Source organism: Plectrocnemia conspersa, unplaced genomic scaffold, assembly GCF_051122295.1.
Source record: "Plectrocnemia conspersa isolate PC_06_02 unplaced genomic scaffold, ASM5112229v1 ptg000002l, whole genome shotgun sequence".
In the NCBI taxonomy this organism is placed as follows: domain Eukaryota; kingdom Metazoa; phylum Arthropoda; class Insecta; order Trichoptera; family Polycentropodidae; genus Plectrocnemia; species Plectrocnemia conspersa.
Window position 1 is genome coordinate 16,376,133 of NW_028277166.1, and position 25,483 is coordinate 16,401,615.

The window sequence follows — 25,483 nt, forward strand, 5'->3', positions numbered from 1 at the left end:
AACAAAGTGCCTACTTTTTGTCAATTGCTTCTTTCGGTTTAGTTAATTGTAAGCAGTACTTAGTGGAATTAATATTTTTCAGTGGCCTTTTGAATCTTACAATATAAACAACTTTGTAATCAAGCTCTTTCAATGATCAATACTAGCTCACCTAACTGTTACCATGATCTTTTTCGACTAACATTACTGTACTGAATCTATTTTTTAATGCCAGTGATAAAATGTTTGAAAAAACAAGTTTGTATTGTGAAATCGCAAATTGAAATTTAATCCTATATTTTTATCACTCAATTTATGCGGAACTTATTTATCAAGCTTTATGACCACCGTGTCTCAAAACAATAGTAGCAGTAATGATTAGTGCCATGCCTTTCACACGTATGGTGCATTAGCGTTTACATTCAATTAATATCGAATTTATCCATGGCTATCGAATTTATCCATGTATCCATTACATTAAAATAACCTTATCGAAATTTCTAGAACCACTGTCAGGGTAGACAAACGTAACGATTTTAGGCTCGGCGCGCGTGAAAGCAAAATTAAAGGGAGCTTAAAAAACGTCATATCTTCCAAATTTAACTTAATTTTCAAAGCAATTTCATTAAAAAAACGCAATTTTCTCTAAAATTCACCATTTTAGCACTTGAATAAGGCCAAAGAAAACCACTCGAAATCATTTGCCTTGCTATTTAATTAGCTAGTGATTTTACTCACAATGTGCTTCAGCTCTTCTAGGAACTGTTCTCGGAGAATGGCTAATTGATTGGAATATATCAATTTACCCGGTACACATTTATTTGGCTGCAACATTAATTACCCATCCAATATTGTCTATACTTTTATAATATACATGAACTAATGGTGGGGCTTCCAAACCGAGTAAGAACTGGAACCGGGTATTTTTAACGGGTACCTGGATCTTTATATTTCAATGAAATGCTTAATTTTTTTTTAATTAAACATTTGTTGTCACACAATTTTAAAGAAGCAAAATTTTCCGTCTTTTTTTTCTATTTTGCAAAACTGATTTACAAATTAATTAAGCCCTTCTGGACAACGATATTCCAAGTTAAAATCACAGCTGCATACATAGTAGGTAGTGATGATAACCAAGGTATCAATGAATTATAATTAAAATTCGAGATAATTTAAGATTCAATTAAAAATCCAAGACATATAATATTCGTAATTTTGAACTCTGGGTCACTATATAATAGTTGCCAAACATTACCCGGAACAGAACCGGGTACCCGGTGCCTTTACGGAAACTCCCCGAGAACCGGGTAATGAATTTGGGCGGGTATTTGGATGCCCTAACTACTGGTTAACTGGCTTAAGTAACAGCTTTTTTTTTTCTTTATTTTTGTTATAAAAAAATTCGCTTTAAGCTTTTTAAGTTTTATGACCGTTGCTTTTCTGCGAGTTGTGAATATCATATTTAGTGCTTAGTCTGGTAGTTAGAAGGTATATTCTATTAAATAGTCCAGACATAATCATCGCACAATAAACATAATGCTTTGTCATCACAGAATAAAGAATATATAGAAGCGGCGTTCGCGGTAAAATATTATATAAACACTGCATACTGAGTGTGCAACGAATCTACACATTCATATTTTTTAAATTCGGTTGTGTATTAAATATTATGGGGGCTGTTTATTTATAGGATGTAAAAGTCATAGAAGATGCCTAACTATTCACGTGTAAATAAAATTTCACCTGATAATGCCAATATTTTAAATATTTAAGTAATGCCTTAAAATTGTGGCTAAAGCTATTGATAACTTAATCATTGCATTTTGATACCCATTGAAAAGATTGGAGATAATGAATTAATGGCTTTAAGATGTAACATTGCTAAAAAATACTTTGATAGCAAATAAAATGATAAACCTCTTATAACAAAATATTGATTAATGTGGCATAATAGCATCTAAACATAGCAAGCTTAGCGAACTAAAACCACGCAACTTTCTTTCTCTTCTCATCTCCCTTCAAATCTTTATTAGTTTTTTGCGCGCGCAATCTCATCTAATATTCTCACTTTTTACACACCTTCACAGTTTCCAAGACAATCTTAACAGCAAATTTCCTATACAGCGGCTGATCCGCGCAAAATCCCAATTTTCCAACAATAGAACAACGTTTTGAATTTCCGCCTTGAATAGCGCATTTTCAATTAAGTAACGAAATTGATTTCGTAGGCGGATTTCGGCAAACCGATTCGTTTTCAGGAAAAAGTTTTTCTTCTACCAAGGAAATGGCTCACGAACTTATGAATATCGGAATGGGCTCCGCACGTCATAGCTACGATTGTGTTTGTAGCGATTAAGTGGTTTTCGCTGTAACCACTCAGTCGGTAGTGCCTGAGAGAAAGCAGCACACGTTGGACTTCATCACTTATTCATCCTATATCTCTTGCTTGAAATGCCGACGCAAATTGTAGCACGTTTTAGATTACCGAATATATATGGAAAATACGTATAAAATAGGTTAACTGTAATTTACAGTTCAACAAGGATTTATTTTCAAAGTAAATTAAGTATGCACCTAATATATATTACATAAATAAATTTAAACATGCATATATTAACCAATGGAGTAGATGTTTTGATTGGATCTTCATGGTTAAGGATTTAAAATAATAAAAAAATTAAAGTTAATAAATAAAAATTAAACGCAAAATGTCTGAATAACAATACGTTTAGTGTTTTAGTTATACTTAAATAAATAATGTTGTATTATAAGGTGAGCAAATAGTAATATCGATTATAATCAATCCACAACCATTCTATTTATAAGCAATTATTTATACTATTGATATATCGTGCTGGTTTCTATCGGTTGGCGAACGGATAATACTTATTCGTTGTGCGACATTAGTTTCTGTTAACTCAAGCGAAACCCACACATATCATTTCAGAACTTTTCCAACAAAAAGGTTGTTTAAAGCCATTTATCATGTAGTAATCTTGAACTACCCTCAACTTCATAATTTAGATCGACAGTTTTGAGAGTAATTGGCTGACTGAAATATTATTTTTCAATCTCTCTTTTTTTTAAATAAAATAACCCTATATATTTATAAATTATTGTTATTTGATATATAATCAAATTACATTATTTCTTAAAAAAAATCGACGATATATAATATATTATAAAAACGAAATCATAGAAAACTACAACGTAACTGTCGAATCTCCAGATGTCAATCATACATCAAATAAATAATATGCGCACCTCTCCAAATATGATGAGAAGCTAATAAAAATTGTAATATTTTTTATGGAAATACTGGCGTTTATGATATAGAAATACCAATATTTTCATAAAAAACATTTTTTTTTGCAAATAGTTTAACTTGATTATTAATTACGCGTTAATAAAATATTACTTAAGAGTTGGCGCGAGACTCTTAAAATCAATAAACTCATTCCCATGCTTACCAAATACATTGAGGTCCATATTACCTATGTTGAATAATCAAGAAAGGGATATTCCAAAATAAAATATTTTACATATGTTGTAGCTTTACTTTCTGAATAACCTTTGTATGTGTTATTTTTTCAATCAAAATATTTCCATTATTCATCGGACTCGAAATGTAATTGCCTGGTACGTGACGCGCTCGAACCGCAGAAACATCGACATTTCTGGATGTAATAAACACGAGCTAACAACATTTGGCATCGGCGACACAAATGCAATAAAGTGGTCTTTACTTGTTTAGCTCATACGCCGGCTGTTGCCGGAATTATCGGTACTTCGTCGTCGTAAATTTACACTCGGAACATACATACATGTACGACAAATTGCTTGCTCTATCCTCCCAGCTGAAAATGTGTTTCGACCACATTCACATATGATACGTCTACTGTAATGTAATATATTAATATAAAATTTTATTAATATTTTTATGTATTATATGTATTTCAAGATCGTTACAACAACAATCTAGAACGCATATTGAAATTTCTATGATAGTTGAAAATATGCGTGATCAAAGAACATACTATAGAAGTATAACCAATGAGCAAAAGCGACAGTAGTGGCTGAAAATATATGTAAAATATCAGTGCAAGCGATGGATTCAAAAGTTATATTTTAGAAACTACAGACTCGATGTTTTAAAATACTGGTGAATCGGAATAAAGATCTATTGCGAAGAACTGTAGATCAGTGCAATAATATCATTTGCCATCATATCATATAATCAAATTACTTCCTATTCTAAAATTTTCAAAATCATTAAGATGTAAATGGATTAGTCGATGTGGAGTGCAAAATGCACTGAAAACATTATATGCTTAAAACCATTAAGGAACTGTTTATTGTAAAGAATTGAGAACTCATTTACTGCCACAACTGAACCTTTATCTAAATATATAATATTTTATATTCAAATGTATCAAAAGCCATAAAAAATCGGTGTAAATGTCCACATTAATTTAATAATAATGAAATTAGTTAGGGTAGATCTGTTGATGTCCACACAAAGCCACGTTGTTGAATGCTCAGAAAAACAGGAGAAAAAAATGCGCTCAAGGTTTATCTTTGCAGTGCGTGCGCTGCACACAAAGGATCATCCCCATGACGACCGACAGATCATCTTTTCCCCACCGCATCCCCATCTAAGAAGAAGTGCTGTGTGAAAATGTCGAGTTATTTTTTCTCTCTTCTAACAAACGAGCCCCCCGACAGTAATTTAGTCGCGGTGCGTTTCGAAAGCTCCTTCAGGTGCCTGTCGAGATCGTCCGAGATCGACTCGAGAACGTTCTCGAGCAATCTCAGCCGGAAAATTTAATTATGCGAAACGCGCAAGATTAATCTATTGAATGTTGCACAACAGAAAAAAAATGAAAGTAAAAATAAAATACATACTTCGTAGAATGTTAAAGTTCTTTTAATTCGATATTAGAAACTCGTTCTGTGCGACGTTTTAAAACGGCTTTAGATAATGTTCGGATTAGTTTAGTTATATACAGGCAGTTCTCGAGTTACGACCACCTCGACTTACGACCATTCGGAGTTACGACGGAAAAAAAAGTTGTAAAAAAAATTTTTTTTATGTCATATACATAATTTCAAGACTGGTTTGAAAAAGTAAAGAAGAACTGTGATGAAAACGACATAGCCTTTAAAATTTTATTGATTCTTGACAATGCTCCAGGCCATCCTCCACACTTAGAGGAATCACATCCAAATATAAAAGTGGTTTATTTATCTCCAAACACCACCAGCATTCTACAGCCGATGGATCAAGGGGGTATTGCTAACTTCACAGCCCATTATTTAAGAATCACTTTTGCCCAAGCAATTTCAAGAACAGACAAACATCAGACATTGAGAGAATTTTGGAAAAATTACAACATCCTTTATGCAATAAATAATATCTCAAAAGGATGGTCCAAAGTAACGACGAATTGTATGAACGGCATAGGGAACAAACTCTTAAAAAGATATAATGACAATATGTATTTTAATAAAGAAGGGGAAATAGATGAGATAGCAAATATTATTGTAAAATGTGCTCAACAACTTAATCTGGAAGTTGATAATGAAGATGTAATTCATCTTTTGGAAAATGATGTTGAGGAACTCACAAACCAAGATTTGATTGAGATTGAGGAACAACGAGTTGCAGAAAAAAATGTAATGGAGCTAAAAGAAGAACCACCAAAAACATTTGTGTTAAAAGACATGGCTGCAGCTTTTAGCCAAATCAATGATGCTGTTAAAAAAATTGAAAATATGGACAAAGACATCGATAGATCTTTGAGGGTACACGGCTTTATTCAGCAAGCACTTGCGTGTTATTATGAAATTTATAGAGAAAAGAAACAACAAACTGTACAAACAAACCTAGACGTTTTTTTAAGAAAAACAAGCACTATCACTGCACTCGCTGAAAAATCTCAAGAATTAACAATGGATATCAGTAGCACAGATGATAAAAATACTCTAGATCAATTCTTATAAATAAATTATTTATGTAGATATTTGTTAAAAAGTATTTAGTTAACAACTTGAAGTCAGCAATAAAAGTGGTTTTTGTATTTCGCATGTATGCATTGTTTTTAATTATTTTTTGTATGATTTTCGACTTACGACCTTTTCGAGTTACGACCAAGGTGGTGGAACGGAATATAATAAGCTTCGAAAACCACCTCTTAGTCTATATAGTATGATTTAGTTTAACGCGGTTTTTGAACGTCGAGCAATTTGCCCCCCACGTGAACAAATCTATAGTGAAAACCAATATACATAATTAATGTAATCGAGGAGCACCCCTGGTGGTTGAACAATGGCAAGATATCCTATTGTGCTCGGGGCTAAATAATTCGCCTCTGATTGAATTCCATCTAGATTAAATCTCTAGTTGATTCTTAACGGAGCCGACGGCGCGAGTTTGTCATTCAACATAACAGCAAAGCCTAGATTTTGTGAATCAAATTATTTGTGGCCTAGTTGCGCTGCTGCAATCGATTTCTGGTTAAAATTTGATGCGTTGCATTCTGTTATATTGTTGATATAACGTTGCTGCACTATAAAGGTTTTTACTGGTAATTGAAACAGTGTATCAAATTAACCTATTCAACAATCGACAAATTATATGAGTTTAAAAGTTCATAATTATTATATCTAGAATCTATCAGACATATCTTATTAACATATTTATAGGTTAAACTATAAGAAATAGAATTAGACATTATTTAATTATGCTGTTTAATTGTAATAGATATTATGTAATAAATATTTTATTTTCGAAAAAATAATCATTTAATATGTATGTCGGAAAATTAGATTAAACATATAGACGATTTTGATGATCAAAACAAAAAAAATCATGATGACATATAACAAAGTTTTGCAAACAGCCACATACTTAATTTAAGCTTAATTATTTTTGCGACTTGCGCTTATGCATCTGGCTTGATAGAGGTTTGAATAAAGCACGTAAATATAAGCAACAAATATTAATATTTTTTTATTGTAAAATACTTTTTAAAAAACTTAATTATACTAATCAAATGTGAGCTATGGCGCTTGCGAATAAATCGCAAGTTATCTTATGGACACGTTACACGTCATTCCAGAGTCTAAGAGAGTACGCGATCTGCGTCACTTCGCTTGGCACTCCATCTAACGGCTATTGCAACTATCTCCAGTACGCTTTTGCTGCCGATACAGAAATGAATTTTTATAATATAATTTTATTTTGTTATTTTACTGGTATATAGTGTTTGTTGAATAAGAACTTAATATTTTTTGTAAATAAATTTATTTTATATTCAAAGAAACGATATTCAGGAACAGATAAGATTTTGTGGAAGTTCCCAATTTCACTTTACGCATTTTCTGTTGATTTTATCACTCTTTTTTTTATTTAACCTCTCTCGACACGTGTTCATCCACCATCTTAGTCAATATGTTTTAAATTATTCTGTAGACCATGGAAATCCAAATCTCTTCAATAAATTTTAATAGTATTTCAATGATAATTTAACCATTGATTTTATCAGGTTATGATTTTTTTACTTACATATTTTAACAATGCAAATAGAACAATATGAGCGTAAGAATTATAGGAATTGCGTTGAAACATTTTTCATAGTTGCGAATTATGGCAGGAACTAAAAAAACATATTTTCTTTATAATAATTAAATATATTGCATCTATTTGCTTTTATTTATTTTTTATTAATAATTTCCTTTTTAATTAAATATTATCTTATTTTAAACCACTGAAATTTTTTCACTTTTATGTCCTGTTAATATTGAAATTAAAAAACTTTCCTTAAACCGTCTGAGTAATATTCGTATGACCAATCACCTTGTGAGCGATTAATTTGTAACCGATTTTCGTGTGAGCAATAATCCGCATTCTGTGAGCAATTTTCACCGTACTCTATAAAACAAAGTCAAAACAAAAAGGCAAGAACTAGGTGTAGGTCAGAAATCAACCTATTCCGAAAGCATCCGTTAAGTCAGGTACAAAGCCACACACTTAAAATCCATTGACCCAAATTTTACTATTTAATATTATATTTTATTTTACCCAACGCATATCGAACAGATGTTTAGGACAGGATTTTTTCGGATTTGTTTGCTTTTTCAGAATGAAAAAAGACGTCGACCGCAATTATTGAAATTAAACGACCGCCAATATGGCGACGCCGGTCAGAAGTTTCTACGGAAAGGCTCCGTTTTGGGGAAATTTCCCGCCCCTCGTTCGGGTTTATTTCCGGCCACGATCAGACAAATGGCATGGAAATTTCACAATGGCCGGCGTCCATTGTTCGTTTATGTCGGAGATCAACTTACCGTGGCGTATCGTTCATTCGCTTCAATGCTTCAATTTGAATTTCCCTGCAAATTCCTCTCGCTGCTAATCGCCAATACCTAATCTTTAGTGCATAATTTTAATAATTAACAGAATTCGTTGTTATTAATAAATTAAAATAATAAAAAGTATAGTTTAGACACAGATGTTAGCATTTCCTCAATCAACGGCTCGGACTAGTATTTATATTAAATTGTATTGTTTGACGATAAAGGTATAGAGTTATAGTGCTCCTGTGTAAAATCTGTAATGTACAATCTTTAAATGTTTAAGTAAATACTTTGTATCTGACGATCCATTGCATGTTAAACATTTTTCTTTCATTTTTTTACATTTATTCTTGTCCAAATTTGTCTCATATATTTTTCTCGAATTAAATGAAATTCCATGGTGTAACATCTCGTCCAATTCCGGAGATGTTTTCTACTGCGCTTTTGAGAACTTTTTGCTAAAGTTTTGCATAACTTCCGTCTGGTCGAAAAGACGTTATCAAATGTTAAAAGCGCGGAGCTATCGTCTTGCCATTTTAGATGTGCTTTCGCATATTCACTAATGCGAATATAAAACCGTCCACGGACAAATGTATATTTTATTTCTTAATTGCTTAAGTTAACATCAAAATATAAATTAAGCTTAATTTTAAAAGCAACGTCTATCTTCTACACAAAATGTGTAATTGTGTGTCTTTGTTTCACTGAAAACTCGTTAATGCCATAATTTTATACAAAATGTTACTGCTTAAATACAAAATGATAACACTAATAAATAATTACTAATTGAAACACCTTTATTCTGACAGCTTAATATATATATTACTTTTATAGTACATGTCCTGAATGATACGATATAACTGGAAATTGGCAAAGCTGGATACAAAAGCTTTTTCTCTATAAAGCTCCCCTTTAAATTTCAAAGACCCTGAAGGAGTGACTATTTGAATAGCCCTCGCCTCAAATTAATCTTATAAGCTGGACAACAATGCTCTATAGTGACCATATTTGTGAGGTTTTCCCTCAATAGATCTATGCCGAGTACTAATAAGTGATTAATTCGTTACCAATATGGCGGGTTCGAACGTCAATATGGCGGCCGTCGCGTCAAAGCGAATAATGAAAGTTGGCCGCGGCAATTACACAGTGTGGATTCATATAACCCATAACTCAGCAACGTCTGTTAATATGGAATTGCGCCTGCCAAACTGAAAATCCAATTGCTACTGACAAATGGCCGTCATTTGTTACAAGCGTCCCAACGGTGGCAGCATTGCGCTGCATACGAAAATTCGACAATGCAGCGTCAATAAATTACAGTCGACGGAAAAATTACGACATAGCGTCAGATTCTGTCATATTTTGATAAGCAACCAAAAAAAATATTTAAAAAATTAAATATATTTAGTCGTCGAGCCTATTTTTTTTACTATTAAGGCTTTATAAGCTGCATGTTTTTTTGCAGTTTACCAAACAAGATCTACCTTTGATAAGTATTTAATTTCTCGCAACATATATTGGCATTTTCATTTCCATAACATATTTTCTATACCAGACACATCCAAATTAAAATAAAATTACGATTTCAATATTACTTTTTAAACCAAAAATAATATAGTCGTGCTTAAAGTTAGTAACGGTATGAAAATTGAAAAAACTGAAACAATATACGTTACAACCTAAAACAATCCAACTAATCTATTCACCGCTTAATACAAATATTATTTTCACTTAAATACAAACACAAAATATTTTGTACAAACCCATACAAAAATAGTTTACTGCAATAGTTATACCGGTAATAATTTAAAGCAAACTTTCGGGTCAGATTCTACTTTCCACGGTTTCATTACCTTACCCGTATAATAGTAGAAGTCTTGCGTTGGCAACCCGTAAAAAGGGTTCTAAGCCCTTATCTGCCACCTCCGAACCGAAAACAATCTCTCCCTTTCTCTCTATACAAGGTCTCACTCACTATACAAAGGCTGTGAAAATTCCACTTAAGCAAAACGAATGTTTTTTAATCGGATCGCCCGTTTAGTGGAGGTTTCGCCAGTTGTCCATCGATCAATGCCACTCGGCCAGCGGGTAGGAAAAAAGCTCATTGTTTTTAAACCCCTGACCTGTATACATCAGCGGTGAGTAATGGGTTAATTTATTTGTATCCCTTTCTTGACCCTTTTTTGCTAGGGAATTGCGAGAAATCGCTACAAATCCAGCACCGATACCAATTCCAAAAATAACTCACATATATTACCTACATAGATTATACTATACAAAGACATATATTTGTAGTGACAACTATTAAAAGTTTATTCAAAGGCAACTATTTATATATATATATATAAAATTGTCATTGCTTTTCTGCATTTTTTTCAGCATTGACTTTTCTTGAAAATATTGTATAAATAAAGCCCTTAAATTAAATGGCCAAAGTAAATTTTTCTTTATTTAATAATATTTTATTAGTTTGTATTTTCTGAATTTAAAATTCTAAAATGAATAATGAAAAGTTTTATTTCTGCGAGTGGAAAAGTAACCTTTCAAGCTAAATAATTTCCAAGATTTTCAGTACTAATACTTGAGAAAACTTGTTATACCAGCAGTTAAAGACATTGTTATTACATTATTTGATAAAAAAATAACTACAAAACTATTTTTATACTTTACTGTATTATATATATTTTTATACTTTACTGTATTATTTTCAGCAAGTTTTATTAGACCAACAGCACGGGTTTCGTCCTGCCCGTTCCACTGTTACTAATCTTCTGTCGTTCACCAAAACGGTGACAACTTCTCTCGATGCCGGAATTCAAGTAGACGTCGTGTATACAGATTTTGAGAAAGCCTTTGACAAAGTTTGTCATACGTTATTATTAAAAAAATTGTCGAACCTCGGTTGCTCAGATAATTTAACTCGGTTATTTTCGAGTTATTTAAGCAATCGTAGACAGTTTGTAACCTATGGTGGCCGATTGTCAAAGGAATATTTTACCCCTTCGGGGGTTCCTCAAGGATCCAATCTGGGACCTCTGCTTTTTGTGTTATTTATTAATGACATAAATACAGCAATTAAAAATTCAAGTTTTCTTCTGTACGCAGATGATTTAAAATTATATAAATGCATTCGATCTGTTGCGGACTCCTTCTCTCTACAAAGTGATTTAGACTCTCTGTGGAGATGGGCTTCCGTTAACCGTCTGCCCTTTAGTGTCGGAAAGTGCCATACTGTGTCATTTTCTCGATCCCGTTCGCCATCAGCTTATTTCTTATTATCTCGGTGGTAACATTTTGACTAGAGAAACTTCCATTAAAGATCTCGGAATCACTTTCGAGAGCAAATGGAGGTTCTCTCTACACATACACGACGTCTGTGATAAATCTTCCAAGATGCTCGGCTTTGTTATGAGAAATGCCTTTCACTTTGACGATCCGTCAGTTATTCGCATCCTCTATGACACCTTAGTTCGTAGCATTCTTGAATCGGGATCTATAATTTGGAATCCCCGAATAGCCAAATATTCCCTTTTAGTAGAAAAAATTCAAAAAAGGTATTTAAGATACCTTTACAAAAGGACATTTGGTTATTATCCGTTCTTATATCCCAGCGCCTTTCTTTTAGGAGCGCTGGGATATGATTCGCTGAATTCTCGCAGAAAGCTGTATGTCGCTAAGCATTTTTTCAAACTACTAAAAGGTGCTGTCGACAATCCAACTATTCTCGAGGAATTCCAGTTTTGGGTTCCGGAACATTTTCGAGAATCACGATCGAGACCTCTTTTGATGGCAGTTAGGGCTAGGACATCCGCACTTGCCGACTCGCCTATAGCTGTGGCCATACGGCTCCTTAATACGCTGGCATTGAAAATTGATTTATTTAATGTTAGCTACGAGGATCTGATCCGGTTTATATCTTTTAATTTTAATATTTTATAATTTTTTTTGTTATGTTTAAGTATTGTTATATTTATTTATATATATACGTTTTTTTATGTTTTATAAATTTATAATTTGCTTTCGACCATCGTGGCGCATTGGGGTAACCTGTTAGGCCACGATGGTCTTAATTTAATCGAAAAAATAAAATAAAAATATGCATACTTAATATATAGCAAAGATATTAAAAATATTTATTTTTAAATCTCTTAACATACATTCTGGCTGTTATTAACAGAAAAAAACATACACGAGGCCTGCTTAATAGTTTGTTCTTCCACTGATTATTGTAACTATTTCATTAACCACCATAGCTTTGGTTATCAGTATATTTTCAAAAAACCCGTTTCTCAAAATCAAATATAACATTTAATTATTTTATTTACAACTCTGCACTATGCGTTTTTCATTCGGATTTAGGACCATCCCTGAAAAATATATACCTATGTATATTATAATCACAGTGGTTGCACACCGAACGGTTGAATCCGCAACATTAATATGCATTGTAGTGTTTCGACTGTAATTTCGGTTCGTGATTTTCAATTGAAGCCATTTCATTTGTACGTGTTTCAATGAACGAACTCAATGATTATGCTCTAATAAATTATTCAAGATCAACTCTCAACAGAGAACGCCCTATAACGTTAATGTTAAATTGTTTTTAAAATTAAAATGTTCAATAGTGACATAATAACCGTTAAAGAGAGCTTTTTCTTTAATTGTATTAGTATTTTAATGGACCACATTAACAGATGTAGAATATTAATCAGTTAATTAGGGAAAATATTTATTTTTATTTTTATAATTCAGATTCTGATATTTTTTAATCATGACACATGCGAGTCACACATCTTAATCCAAGAAAAAATATAGATTAGACTACTATTAAAATTTTAAAATGAATAAAATGTGCACTTAATGTTACACATTAAGGACTGCAAATTTTCTTTTTAGTTCGACGTCCTTGAAAAATAAGTTAATTTTTTTTTTAATAGTAAATTAAATATGCTGCAAGATCATTTATTAATTAAAAAATACATATATTTACATACATTTAACAATATCTGATTTTTTTAATAGCTGATTTATTGTTGCTTATTAATATAAATACTATTTTTTGTGAGTCATTATCTTTTGTGCAAAAACGATGAAAATCCCATTTCACACAGATAGGTGCATTGCTGTTTTCGCCAGCTATGGATAAAATTCTAACTGAGTAAATCCTAATTCTTGTAAGTCTAGTTTTTCCATTTAAATATGTGCATTCGCTCGTACTTCAATACGATCATCTTATATTGAATCTCTGTCGTCCATCGAATCAAATAGAAATGGATCCAGTATCCATTTCTGAACTTAGCTAACATCTTCTATGGAAAAATGTTCATGAAATGATACACTGAATTGTTGTAAATGTATTGCAACTTCAGGTATAACTGTGATTTAATATTTTTTGAATACGATTAAATCAAAAAATGCAACGGTTGTAAGATCCTTCATTTCAAATCCTTGTACTTATTGTGTTTAATTAAGCCTGGTGGCTAAATATATCTGCCAAGTAGGATAGTCAAAATAATGCATCTTTTTTACAGAGGCTTTAACTAAAACACAATTTGTGTAAGTAACTGTATAATTTCCTTACGTAATTCATAAACCCAGCACTTATTTATTCGCCAAAACACAAAAGATACGATTATTAAAAGCTCATCTTCGGATATATAATACTTGACTTTATCTGCTAATTTCTGCCCAACATTGCAGGAACACTATCAGTGCAAATTAAATCCATTATATTCATTGCTATTTAATGTTTTAAAGAAACGTTAAATTTTGTGATCAAATCATACCTTTTTATAGTTCAATATGTTAAGATTACGCCCTGCAGCTTCGCCGCCATACTGATTGTTGAAACACTTTTCCGAGATTTAAGTTTGAAAATATATTGCAACATAAAAGGCATTTTGGTCGTTACATACAAACTTTTTATGTTGTACTAGAGAAACCATAAACAACATAATTGTCTTTCCATTGGCGTTTTTTCTATATGCAAGGTTTGCTACAATCAAAAAAATAATAATCATAAAACGTATAAAAAAATATAAAAGTTTATTATGGGCTCCAAAAGTACATAGTTCAGTTGAGTCACATTTATATAGTATAAGACAGTTTTAAATTTTATATAACGCATTTCTGAACTTTCATTGCCATATTAGGTATGTATATAAGGATAACATATATTTGTACTTCAATTAAATTCTCTTATTCACCCCTTCGTTGGCTACGCTATGGATAAAACTCGAAGAGAAACACATGTGATATTTTTTTAAGGACTTTATGCTAAAAGTTATGGATTGTGGTGCACACGTTCCACTTATTAAATTGTTTTTTTATTGCTATCGAATATTTTATATAAAAACCTACATTCCGAGTACACATTCGATATTTGACATTTCCACATGACAAAATGTGAAGAATGGTTGAATCGCTCTTGCTGGAAATCGGTCCTTTTATGCCGCTGCACCGCTCCAGGTTGCATGGGACTCTTGGATCACGTAGACGCTTATTCTTTTTCCTGAACTCATATTTTGCTCAAATATCGGGTACATGCCCGAATGCCAATGCGATATGTGGAAATCGCATAGGCGTGTCGCACACGACGGAAGCAGTTTCCGCACTTCCGGCGTATGTATTGCCACCCCGGATTTTCTATTAGAGGAGGCAGATTGAATACGGACGCTGCGCCAAGATGAAATATGTATATTAGCTGGATATTGGAAACGAAATTGAAATTTGATAATAAAAAACAAGAGTTCAAGTCGATTGCTTTATATTTATGTCTTGGTCTTCAAATCAAAGTAATAATATTACAGTCGAGAATTAACAATTAACATAAGACCTAGAAACCGATTGTGTATGTTTGTCTTTTAACCATACATTACATACTTTAATCGTGAGCAGGTAGCCCTACAATCTTTTCAAGACTACATTTCAGAAAATGTATTTCTTAAATTATTATTTTTAATTATATTTTATATTCAATATTCAATCAAAACTATAGAAAATAAGTTAATATTATTGTATAATAGTTCGTTTTAAATAATTAATATTTAAGTTTAAATTTCTCTTAAACCGAAGCAGTGTAAATGGGAAGAGTGAGCAATATTCGGAGGGCAACTGATATATCTAAATTACGCAATATATTTTTCATACGTCTCGAAGAGTCTGTATAATTTCAAGCGAAATTGTATTTTTAATATTCTGATATAGTATCGAGACTTCAAACTTAAAGCTTTGAATATTATATTAAAGCTCTTACATATTTATAACTTTATTTAATTGCGAGATCTGTAGCTCATTTTAAAATAAAACAACAACGCTCGAAGATTCTAAAGACGAGCTAAAAAATAGTCGTATTGAATTATTTATGGCTTAAAACGCAAACCTATTTAAAACAATAAATGATCAAGCATGTTATATTATTGAAATTCATTAATTTTATAAAATTTAAATTGTAACAATTCGTTTGTTAGTTGTATTATAAAAGGTTTTTTGTCCTAAATTTTTGGTCTATTTGCAAAAATATTAATTTTCTGATTTATAATGAATACCTTGTAACTTTAGCTGTTAAAATGTTTCTCGCGGTGGTGTCCCATTTGAATGAAGAAACACATTTTTTCTACGATGGTTGAAACACTTTATTACAAGTCGAACTAGTCTTGTTTTATAAATTAATAGCATCTGTTAATCCCTACAATTGTGAGTAGAAGAGTGGTTCAATTCATGCAGCTGACAGTGTAATATTTATGCTTATGCAATAAATGTTTATTCAATCAAAACTTTATCGAGCGAGTACTTATTTGGCATTTCTTACGTGTGATAATATATTGAAAAGTTAAAGAAGGAAGTTACAAGGATAAAAAATCGTACTTCAAGTATATAACTATATAACAATATATTAATCGCAAAGCTTTCAGCTACATAAAAAATATTCGAATCACTTTGTTGGAACAAGAGCATAGTTTTTATCCCATCAACGAAAAAATCTCTTGAAAACACCTTTGATAAAGTTTGTCATGGATAATGAGTTAAAAATTTGTCGAAGCTCAATGGCTTAAATTCTTCAGAGATCAACATTGATGTATAAAACCGCAAAAATTGTCATAACTCGATTGACAGGTGATTCACCAAATTGCTAGATTTTCAAAATTATTACAATATTGTGATGTGTGTATCTGTGATGTTTCAAAACGTAAAAGACGGTACATGGTATCTTATCAGCGTCTATAGTAAGCTAAATATAAAATATAACATATATATACCACTAACAATGGATTTATATCATAATTTATAAGATATAATTTGTAGATAATAATAACCATATACGGGCAATATATACATAAGATTTAATGTGTTAACTGCTATACGGTCTGCATAATGGCCGCTAACGACCCCTGAGTCAGGCACAAAGACAGGACTCGAATGACACACCCGGGAACGACATGATCTTTGTTCGTGGTGAACTGCATTCATAACGGAATACAGGGTCGGACCGCGGGGGAGAGCGCCTCGTTAACATAATACGCCGACTTAACGAGCAAATGCACAAACACCAAACATACACTCGGCAGAAAACTCTCAAACAATGTTAGAAATACTACATAATAGAGAAAACATATCTTTATAAAACTGAATATTGAATATAATTTAATGAATGTATTTTTATAATAATACTGAATATCAATAGCACTTACCCAATAGCTTCACGCTTTAGAAAATAGTTGCTAGGTAGGTTAATTTAATGCTACACACTTAACTTAGCAATTAAACGAAGATTATGTTTTTATATCTTTTATTCTGTGCAAATCTATATAAACTTTACCATCTGGCGAGTTTCCAAAATGATTCGGGTTCATCTTTAACACTTTTGGTGTCTTCTCAGATACTGTGATTTTATACTCTCTCAAACAATTTATCAAGCCTACTTTTATGAACTGCTGAGCAAACCTCATACCTAAATCAATAACAAATATTACACATTATTGATAAATATATTTTATAAGCGACTTACCAACACAAAGCCTACTTCCAAATCCAAATGAGAAATTCGGTTTTTCTTTCATAGCTTCCATATCGTCATATCGTTCAGGAATTAATACTTCAGGATTTGGATAGTACTTTTCATCTCTATGGAATCCCTATTTAAAAATATAAATAATAGAAAATACTTTACTCACAAACATGTTTTTCAATTTATTACCAATGTGGGTATGAAAATTCTCGTTCCTTTCTCAATTACAAAATCAGTTCCAGACACCTTGTAATTCATTGAGCATTTCCTATCTAAAAACGGAAAAGGTAAATTCTTTCTTAAGCACTCAGCTATAAATTTGTTCATGTAGCTCATTTCGTTCAATGCTTCGTATTTGACCGATTCGTTTGAGTCTTTTGTGAAGGCGTTTATTTCACTTCTAAGTTTATCTTGTATTATCTGATCTTTGGCGACTTCATACAAACAATAAGTCATTGCATTCGAGCCTGTTTCAAAAGCTCCGGTGAAAAACATAAAGGCTTGAGATACAATGTTCAAATCATCAGGTACTGAAAAATATATCAAAATATTGATTTGAATAATACATAATATCAATATATTTTTATAAAAATATTACCAATGATCTCTCCATCATTTCCTTCCCAAGAACCACCTTCTTTCATCCCTAAAAATCCATCCATGTAATCACCCCTGTAATTTTTAGGATCATTTTTTAATTTCAGTGCTGATTGTACAGCATTTTTGATAATGTCATAAGATGATCCAGAAATAACGGCAATGTTTAAAGCGTTTAAAAGCTCTGGTGCCAAAAACGACAGGTTCAACTTCATTACTTGTAGAGTAGTATCTCCAAATAGCTAAGAAATGATATGAATGAATGAAGTCATATAATAATTTGACAAACAAAATAGAACACTTACTTGCTTGCCTAACTTTCTCATACTGTCATTATCGGGATCTAAAATTGCTTTTCCATTCAATCCCAAGAGAGTGTCAGATATCATATTGGCTGTGAAGCAGTATGCTAGTTCAACTATTTCAACGCTTTTAACTAAAATTTTGTATTTTGTATTTAAAGGTATGTTTCTCAAATAATAAAAAATATTTTATAGCATTCTCGAGAAAATATTAAAAATTTAATGAATTATTCTATCACGTATATTATTAGTTTAACCATCGTTTAATTTCCTGCTAAACTTGTCTCCAACTCTGACCATGTCCTCGTATGCGACCATCTGCTTCGAAGACGTAAAAATGGAAACGATCTTCGATCTTGTGTTTTTCCATTCCTTTCCATGCGTTGAGAATAAACTGAAACGATTATTATAAGCACAGTAAGGGATAGTGTAATATTATCCGCAACTATGACCTCAAAATAGCTACATTGTAAAAGGTTGCCATGTAATTTTCCGATCGTCAAAAGCAACTGAGAAAAATGTCAATTAAATATAATAAAATAAATATTTCGGTTATTTTTATTGCTACTTAATCAGCTGTATGTTAAATGTCGCATGTTATAATCTAATGCTTAGATAACAATAATCAGTAGCACTCAGTTATTTAGTACAATAATTGGTGGATGTCAAAACTATTTGTTTTATACATATTTAGTCAACATAATATACAAAATACCTTTTAGCGCCAATTGGGTCAGTTTTCTTCGAAAAAGTAAAAATGCGTTTACTGAAATATTTAAAGTCTTTCCTCAATATTTTGTCAACTAATTCCAAGTCTCTGACAACCAAACATGGCTTGTCGGTTAGAAATATCCCCACATACGGTTCGTCTTTGTGATCACTGCAATAATTTCATATACAACGTTAACGTATTTTTTTTACCAATTAACCGTTACTTTTAAATATTTTTCCATCTGATTAATTTAAATATAAAAGTAGAGCAATTTTTTACGAACAAAATATTGTTTTTAATTTTTTTATAAATATATAAACATTTGTGACATTTCAAATCAATATTTTTTTGTCTTACTCAAAATAAAACCATCCTTACCAGGTAACCCCAATGCGTCATTATGGGCAAAAAAATAAAAAATACATTGTAATATTATCATACAATACACAAAAAAATCATAAAATATTAAAATTAAAAGATACGAATCGGACCAACTTTTTGCTCAAATATCCTCCTATAAAGGTGTCCTAAAAACTTTTTCAAAACTTCTTCGAATAAAATAACATATTTGGTTATTCAGGAACTGCAAATTAAAAATCCCAATTTAAAAATGCTGTAAACTAAAGTGTCATAGAGGACGCGATTAAGAATAACCAGTAATGAATACATATAATATTGTTTATTGGTTGTTTTAATTGTCATTGCTTAATACACACTCAAAGTTTAATTATATTGCTCTATATTTGTATTCATATAGAAGTTTAGATAGTGGGTTTGCCACAGAAAGCCACTAGTTTCATTTCTATTTAAGCACTTACTTGTAAATGTTTTTCAGGAATTCGCCAATACAACATTTCCCTGTCAAAATCGGTCCCAAATTTCCAATGAACGGCGTCGGTTTCAAATAGAAAATTCCTCTCTTTCTCCAATAATCGAAATCTCTGGTCACATATAAATAAACGGCGGCCAAAAATGAAACGAGCAATATAAGCAAAGTTAACATCGTGTACGATACGTGTATTCACAACTGAGGGTAGTCACACTATGCGACATTAAATTATCATAAAATATTTCTTTTCTGCGATTAAGTACCTACTACGAGTCAAATGTCATTTAGATAATAATAATATGTACTCAAATATATAATTACTTTGTACTCAAACGTTTGATAAGAACACTTTTAGATTGAGATTATAAGATCATGAGGTCTAAATTTTTTTATAACGTTTATCGTTTTTACCTCGATACATTGATAATAATGGATGGGACAATTAGACAATTAAATAATGTAATTTGAAAAAATATTACATCTAATATTTAATATTATATTACTTTTACTTTTATATATGATTCTTGAACGATCTGCCGCGTAATTGGAACTGGTTAACCGCCATGAAAGCGTTTCCTCCCAGCAAATGATCAACTGCCTCTTAACGAACGCAGATATGCTGTCACGAAAATACAGCCTCTTTCTTATCGCACAATATGTTCCATGTACATATTATGCTCTCCTTTTCCTCTTCGTATATTACGTGTATTGTATACTACAAAAAAGAGCGTCAAACAAAAATACGGCTTGACTCCACGCTACAACAATTCACGTTTCGTCGGCTGCAAATCTATTCAATTTTTATCTTTAGCACGCATGAGTTAATTCTGTACAAACTGGCGGAGAGATGGCAGTGAAAGGAAAGAAGGTGAGTTGAAAAAAGTGTCACGTTATGTCGACTGTGAGCAGGGTTGCCAGATGTCCGGCAAAAAATACACAACAGTTAATCATTAGGGTTTTGGAGATGAAATTGTAATTTCAAAAAAAACGCCACGAGCATTAAAAATTAAAGAAAAATTTAGAAAGATCTACAAGATATTTTTTTAAATTTCGTTGTAAGCTGACAGTCGTAAGCACAATGCGTTACAACGGGGTAAATCTACACCAGCTGAGTAAGTCAATCAACACCAGACTTGGAATCAGTTACATGTATATAATTAATTATAAATTATAATATGTATTATAATAAATAGATTTAATTTTTAAATAAAACCCTTTTTTATAAATAAAAATTATAGTCTACTGCCGTGGCTCGAGCTCATGGCCTCTGGGTTACCAGTCTAAACCATACGGACTACGCTAATATAATAATTTTCACAAAAATCTATAACTATCACGCCCATTGGCTGCAAATGTAGCAACTTTTAAAGGTGTTTAGAATAACTTTATTTGCAGCCAATGGGTGTGAAAGCTATAGATTTTTGTGTATATTTGTAATAGTGTTTATTTTTATATATGTAGACAAAATAATACGGCTTTGAGAAGTTTATGACAGTGTGTTCTTCTGGGCCTGATTTGGTTCTCGATTTAATTTAGAAGGGTTGCATAGTCAGTTTTGTTGCTTCTATAAAACGTATCATATTTTTAATCTGATTCTTAAGACCTTTTAAAATGCGCAAAATTCACCTCTATTCGTAAAAATTATAACAAATTGTGCATAAAGAATTATAGACCAGTCAGCGTCTTTACGCTGTCGCAATCGCGTCCCATATTCTTAACGTCGCAACCAAGACGTCAGCGCTTGAGAACGCTACACTTGCACGAGCCATCCAGCTCCTCAACGAGCTTGCCAAACGTTTTCGGTGATAGCTATGAGGAGCTGGAAAAAATGGTGTGGAATATTTTAGGTGTGCACCATATTTTTTTTAATACTTAATAATATAATTATTGTTTGTGTAATGGCTATCGTGACTCATTAGAGAACCCTTTTAAGTCATTTTTAGCAGATTTATAATAAAAAAAATAATAAATAAAATTACCCAGATTTTAAAAATAACTTTGATAAAGTAAATAATTCTGAGGGTCTCACTCAATTATTATTTAATTACTTGAGAAAAATATATCAGTTTGTTAATTATGAAAACTCATATTCATAACGATGTAATACCTCTACTGGTGTACCGCAAGGCTCCAACTTAGGTCCATTATTGTTCATATTTTTTAATAAACAAAATATTAAGAAACAACTTATTAATTTATAAATACGCATTGATACATCTAGCCTTTTATTTTACTGATATATTTAGAGCGTGCCGATGTTCCTCACATATATGAAGGACTTTCAATAGAGGTATCTTAGGGTTGTTAAGTTTCCACTATTTTTCTTTTATTTAAAGGGTTGTATAATAATAAAATATTGGAAACCCTGCGTCGATCAACCGATAGTTTTTAAGCCCTTCGCAAAAGCTGGACAGGGAAGGATTGGCGCTCGAATGGCCCTTTGTTTCCAACATCCCTTTGTCTGCCACCCAAAACTGTCGGAAATGGAAAATCAGTAACCGGGCGCGCGTCGATAGAATTGGTAGTTGAATGAAAAATACAATGTGATATGAAATACTCGTATTAACGTACAATCATTTGGGGGTGTCATTTGGGGGTAATCATGTGAATTAGGCTAAATAACAATATAATGTATAATACATAAATTTTGATGATAGTGAGCCAGCTAAGAATGCCTATTATCTTATAATTAAAAACGGTCAATGTGTAAATCTTTAAAGACCGTTTCAGTCTCTCATAAATTAATATTTAACATTATTATTTTATGAAATAAGTGAAAAGACAAATATAATTTATAAATAAAGTCTTAAATCATATGTACATTTTCTCAATGAAATATATATATATATTTCCAGTTGATAATCCGATTTTTAAAAATAATACCGACAGAAGTAAAATTGTATTTTATGTTAAATAATATATAAAGAAGATTTATAAAAAAAATAAAGTCATTATGTACAGTACCATACTGTCTGAAAAGTCATAAATATGGTACATCGAGTCGGTAACTGCTAATCGAATCGAACCATCAGAATGACAACTTTATAGCTATTTTACCGCTACCCCATTGTACACTTTTATGTTTCAATCAAGCGAAGACAAGCCGGATGAACGACATAATTTTTCTGTAACGACGTTTGAATAACAATTTCACATGTTATATATATGGGTTAAAAAAATACAGACCTAAAATATTTAATCACCCCATGCTATATGCACATAAATTTGTTTTTTTTTAATAAATTCCATCAATATATAGTCAAATAATATAATATTATAGTTTCTTTTCAAAATATTTCATTGATTAACACCATGAGAAAAACCATCATTTAATACTAATGTTTAATATTTATTCATAGAAAATAATTTAAAAATAATTTACCATATTACAACTTTTCAAGCGTTTGTGATTACGGAAAAAGTGTACCTTCTACTTTCTGAAATTGCTTCTACATGAGAATAGTCAGTTCGGAATTTTCTTAATAACACTGTCATTTATGAAAAATGTGCTTTCATATAACAAGAATATTTTTCAAATCTTTATATAATATTCGCCTAATCCTCTTTTTATTGTATATAATTACCACATAGTTGGAAAGTTTAATCAGCAATCTTTCACTTACATTTTTTTGCAGTCAAAAAAAAAGCACTCTCCTTAGGAGAAATGCCTGAAAATTTTAAGATTGCTACTATTGTACCTATACCTAAAATAAAAAATAGTAAAAAAGTTGAAGAAATGAGACCAATCAACATGCTACCGTGTATAGAAAAAATAATAGAAGAAGTAGTAATCAAACAATTAAAGGAATTTATTACTTCTCAAAACATAATATGTGAACAACAATCGGGATTCAGAGAAAAGCATTCGACTGAAACTGCATTACAAGTAGTGATAAATGATTGGCTGTTGGCTAAGGATACAAACAAAATCATTGGAGCAGTTTTCTTGGATTTCAAGAGAGCCTTCGAAACAATAGACAGAAAAATAATGTTAAAGAAATTGGAGAGTATAGGTATAAGTGATATAGTTTTAATATGGTTTAATAATTACTTATATAAAAGAAAACAAAAAGTTAAAATAAATAATGTATATTCTGAAGTGAAATTAGTGTCTTATGGAGTACCACAAGGGTCTAAATTGGGACCATTGTTATTTGTTTTGTATATTAATGATATAGTTAATAACGTGAAAAAATGTAAAATTCATCTATTTGCGGATGACACATTAATGTATTGCATAGGTGATAACATTAAAGAAATTGTAAATAATTTAAATAATGAATTAAGTATATTAGAAATATGGTTAAAGAATAATGTACTTAAATTAAATGAGAATAAAACTAAATGTATGTTTATTAATTATAAAAATGTGTTAGATAATAGTACCAAAATAGTAATAAATAACTCTAGTATAGAAATAGTGGATAATATAAAATATTTAGGAGTAATTGTTGATACAAAATTAAATTTTAAAGAACATTGTAATTACATATTAAAAAAAATTAGTAGAAAAATAGGTTTATTATTTAGATTAAGAAATATATTAAGTATAAATACAAAAAAAAAATTTACAATAGTATAATATTGCCCCATTTTAATTATTGTGCAACACTATTAAATATGTTAAATAAATTAGATAAACAAATGTTGCAAAAATTACAAAATAGGGCAATGAGAGTAATCTTAAATAAAACTAGATTAACTAATTGTAAAAGTATGATTGATAGATTAGAATGGTTGAATGTTCAAGAAATATTGAGTATGAATGTTTTAGTATTTATATATAAGTTAGAAAATAATATGTTACCAAAATATTTTAATAAGTATTTAATAAGAAATAAAGATGTACATAAATATAATACTAGAAATAAAGAAAATTTAAAGATAATTAAGTATAAGAAAACGAGTACGGCTAGGGGAATTATGTACGGAGGTTTTGATTTATATAATAGTCTTCCAAGAGAAATCCGAAACAGCAAAAATATAACGGGTTTCATAAATGGAATAAAAAAACACCTTCGTACATATAGAAATAAATTATAATATTAAGACTTTATTATTGTATATTTTTATTTTTTCTTTCTGTTATGTATTTTTTATATATTTTTATATATGTTTACTAAATTTGTTAGATGTAAAGATTAGCTATTAAGCTAAATAAATTAATAAATAAATAAATAATAATAATTATTATTAAAAATAAAGAGTATTCAATTAAAAAATAGTAAATATGTATTATTATAATTTATATTATTTCTATATGTATTCTCTATGTTTATTTTTTACGAATACAGTTAGTTCGAATACAATATTTCTTGATTAAAAATATATATCCAGATTTGTTTCCTTTATCTCTTGCATTTTGCTTTCTGCTGCGAGCAAAGCTTAACTCGGCAGTCCCAATTACTCTCATTCCTGCGAGATTAAATCTCAGCCACCACTTCCTGCTTCCGGACAGCTTTATGGTTGGGACAATTATAACTCGACATGGTATTTTTTCATATTTTTTACAACCCTAAGGACACGGTTCGTATGCCTTTTCAATTTTACGACGCGGTATAAAATAAAATTACAAACGAAAAAATATAAGTGCATACCATAAAAATGCGTACCAAAATACATCTACGCAAATTTATTGACAATAAAATATAGTTTACAACCTTTGAAATGCTTTATACGTATATTACATACACATAAAT

At 30.9% G+C, this 25,483-nt stretch overlaps 1 protein-coding gene and 1 long non-coding RNA gene across 2 annotated transcripts in view; one reads left to right on the plus strand and one right to left on the minus strand.

The window, feature by feature from the left end:
* Positions 1-25,483, plus strand: part of LOC148237850 (uncharacterized) — a 252,044-nt gene that overhangs the window by 204,007 nt on the left and 22,554 nt on the right. The window lies entirely within an intron of this gene.
* LOC148237854 (cytochrome P450 6k1-like) lies at positions 17,094-20,001 on the minus strand. Its single transcript, XM_088205102.1, has 8 exons — positions 19,774-20,001; positions 18,959-19,123; positions 18,501-18,637; positions 18,247-18,377; positions 17,943-18,183; positions 17,534-17,874; positions 17,345-17,471; positions 17,094-17,287 (listed from the first exon to the last, which is right to left on the minus strand). The coding sequence occupies exons 1-8, from the start codon at positions 19,956-19,958 to the stop codon at positions 17,109-17,111; spliced, it is 1,506 nt and encodes a 501-aa protein (XP_088061228.1). The 5' UTR covers positions 19,959-20,001; the 3' UTR covers positions 17,094-17,108.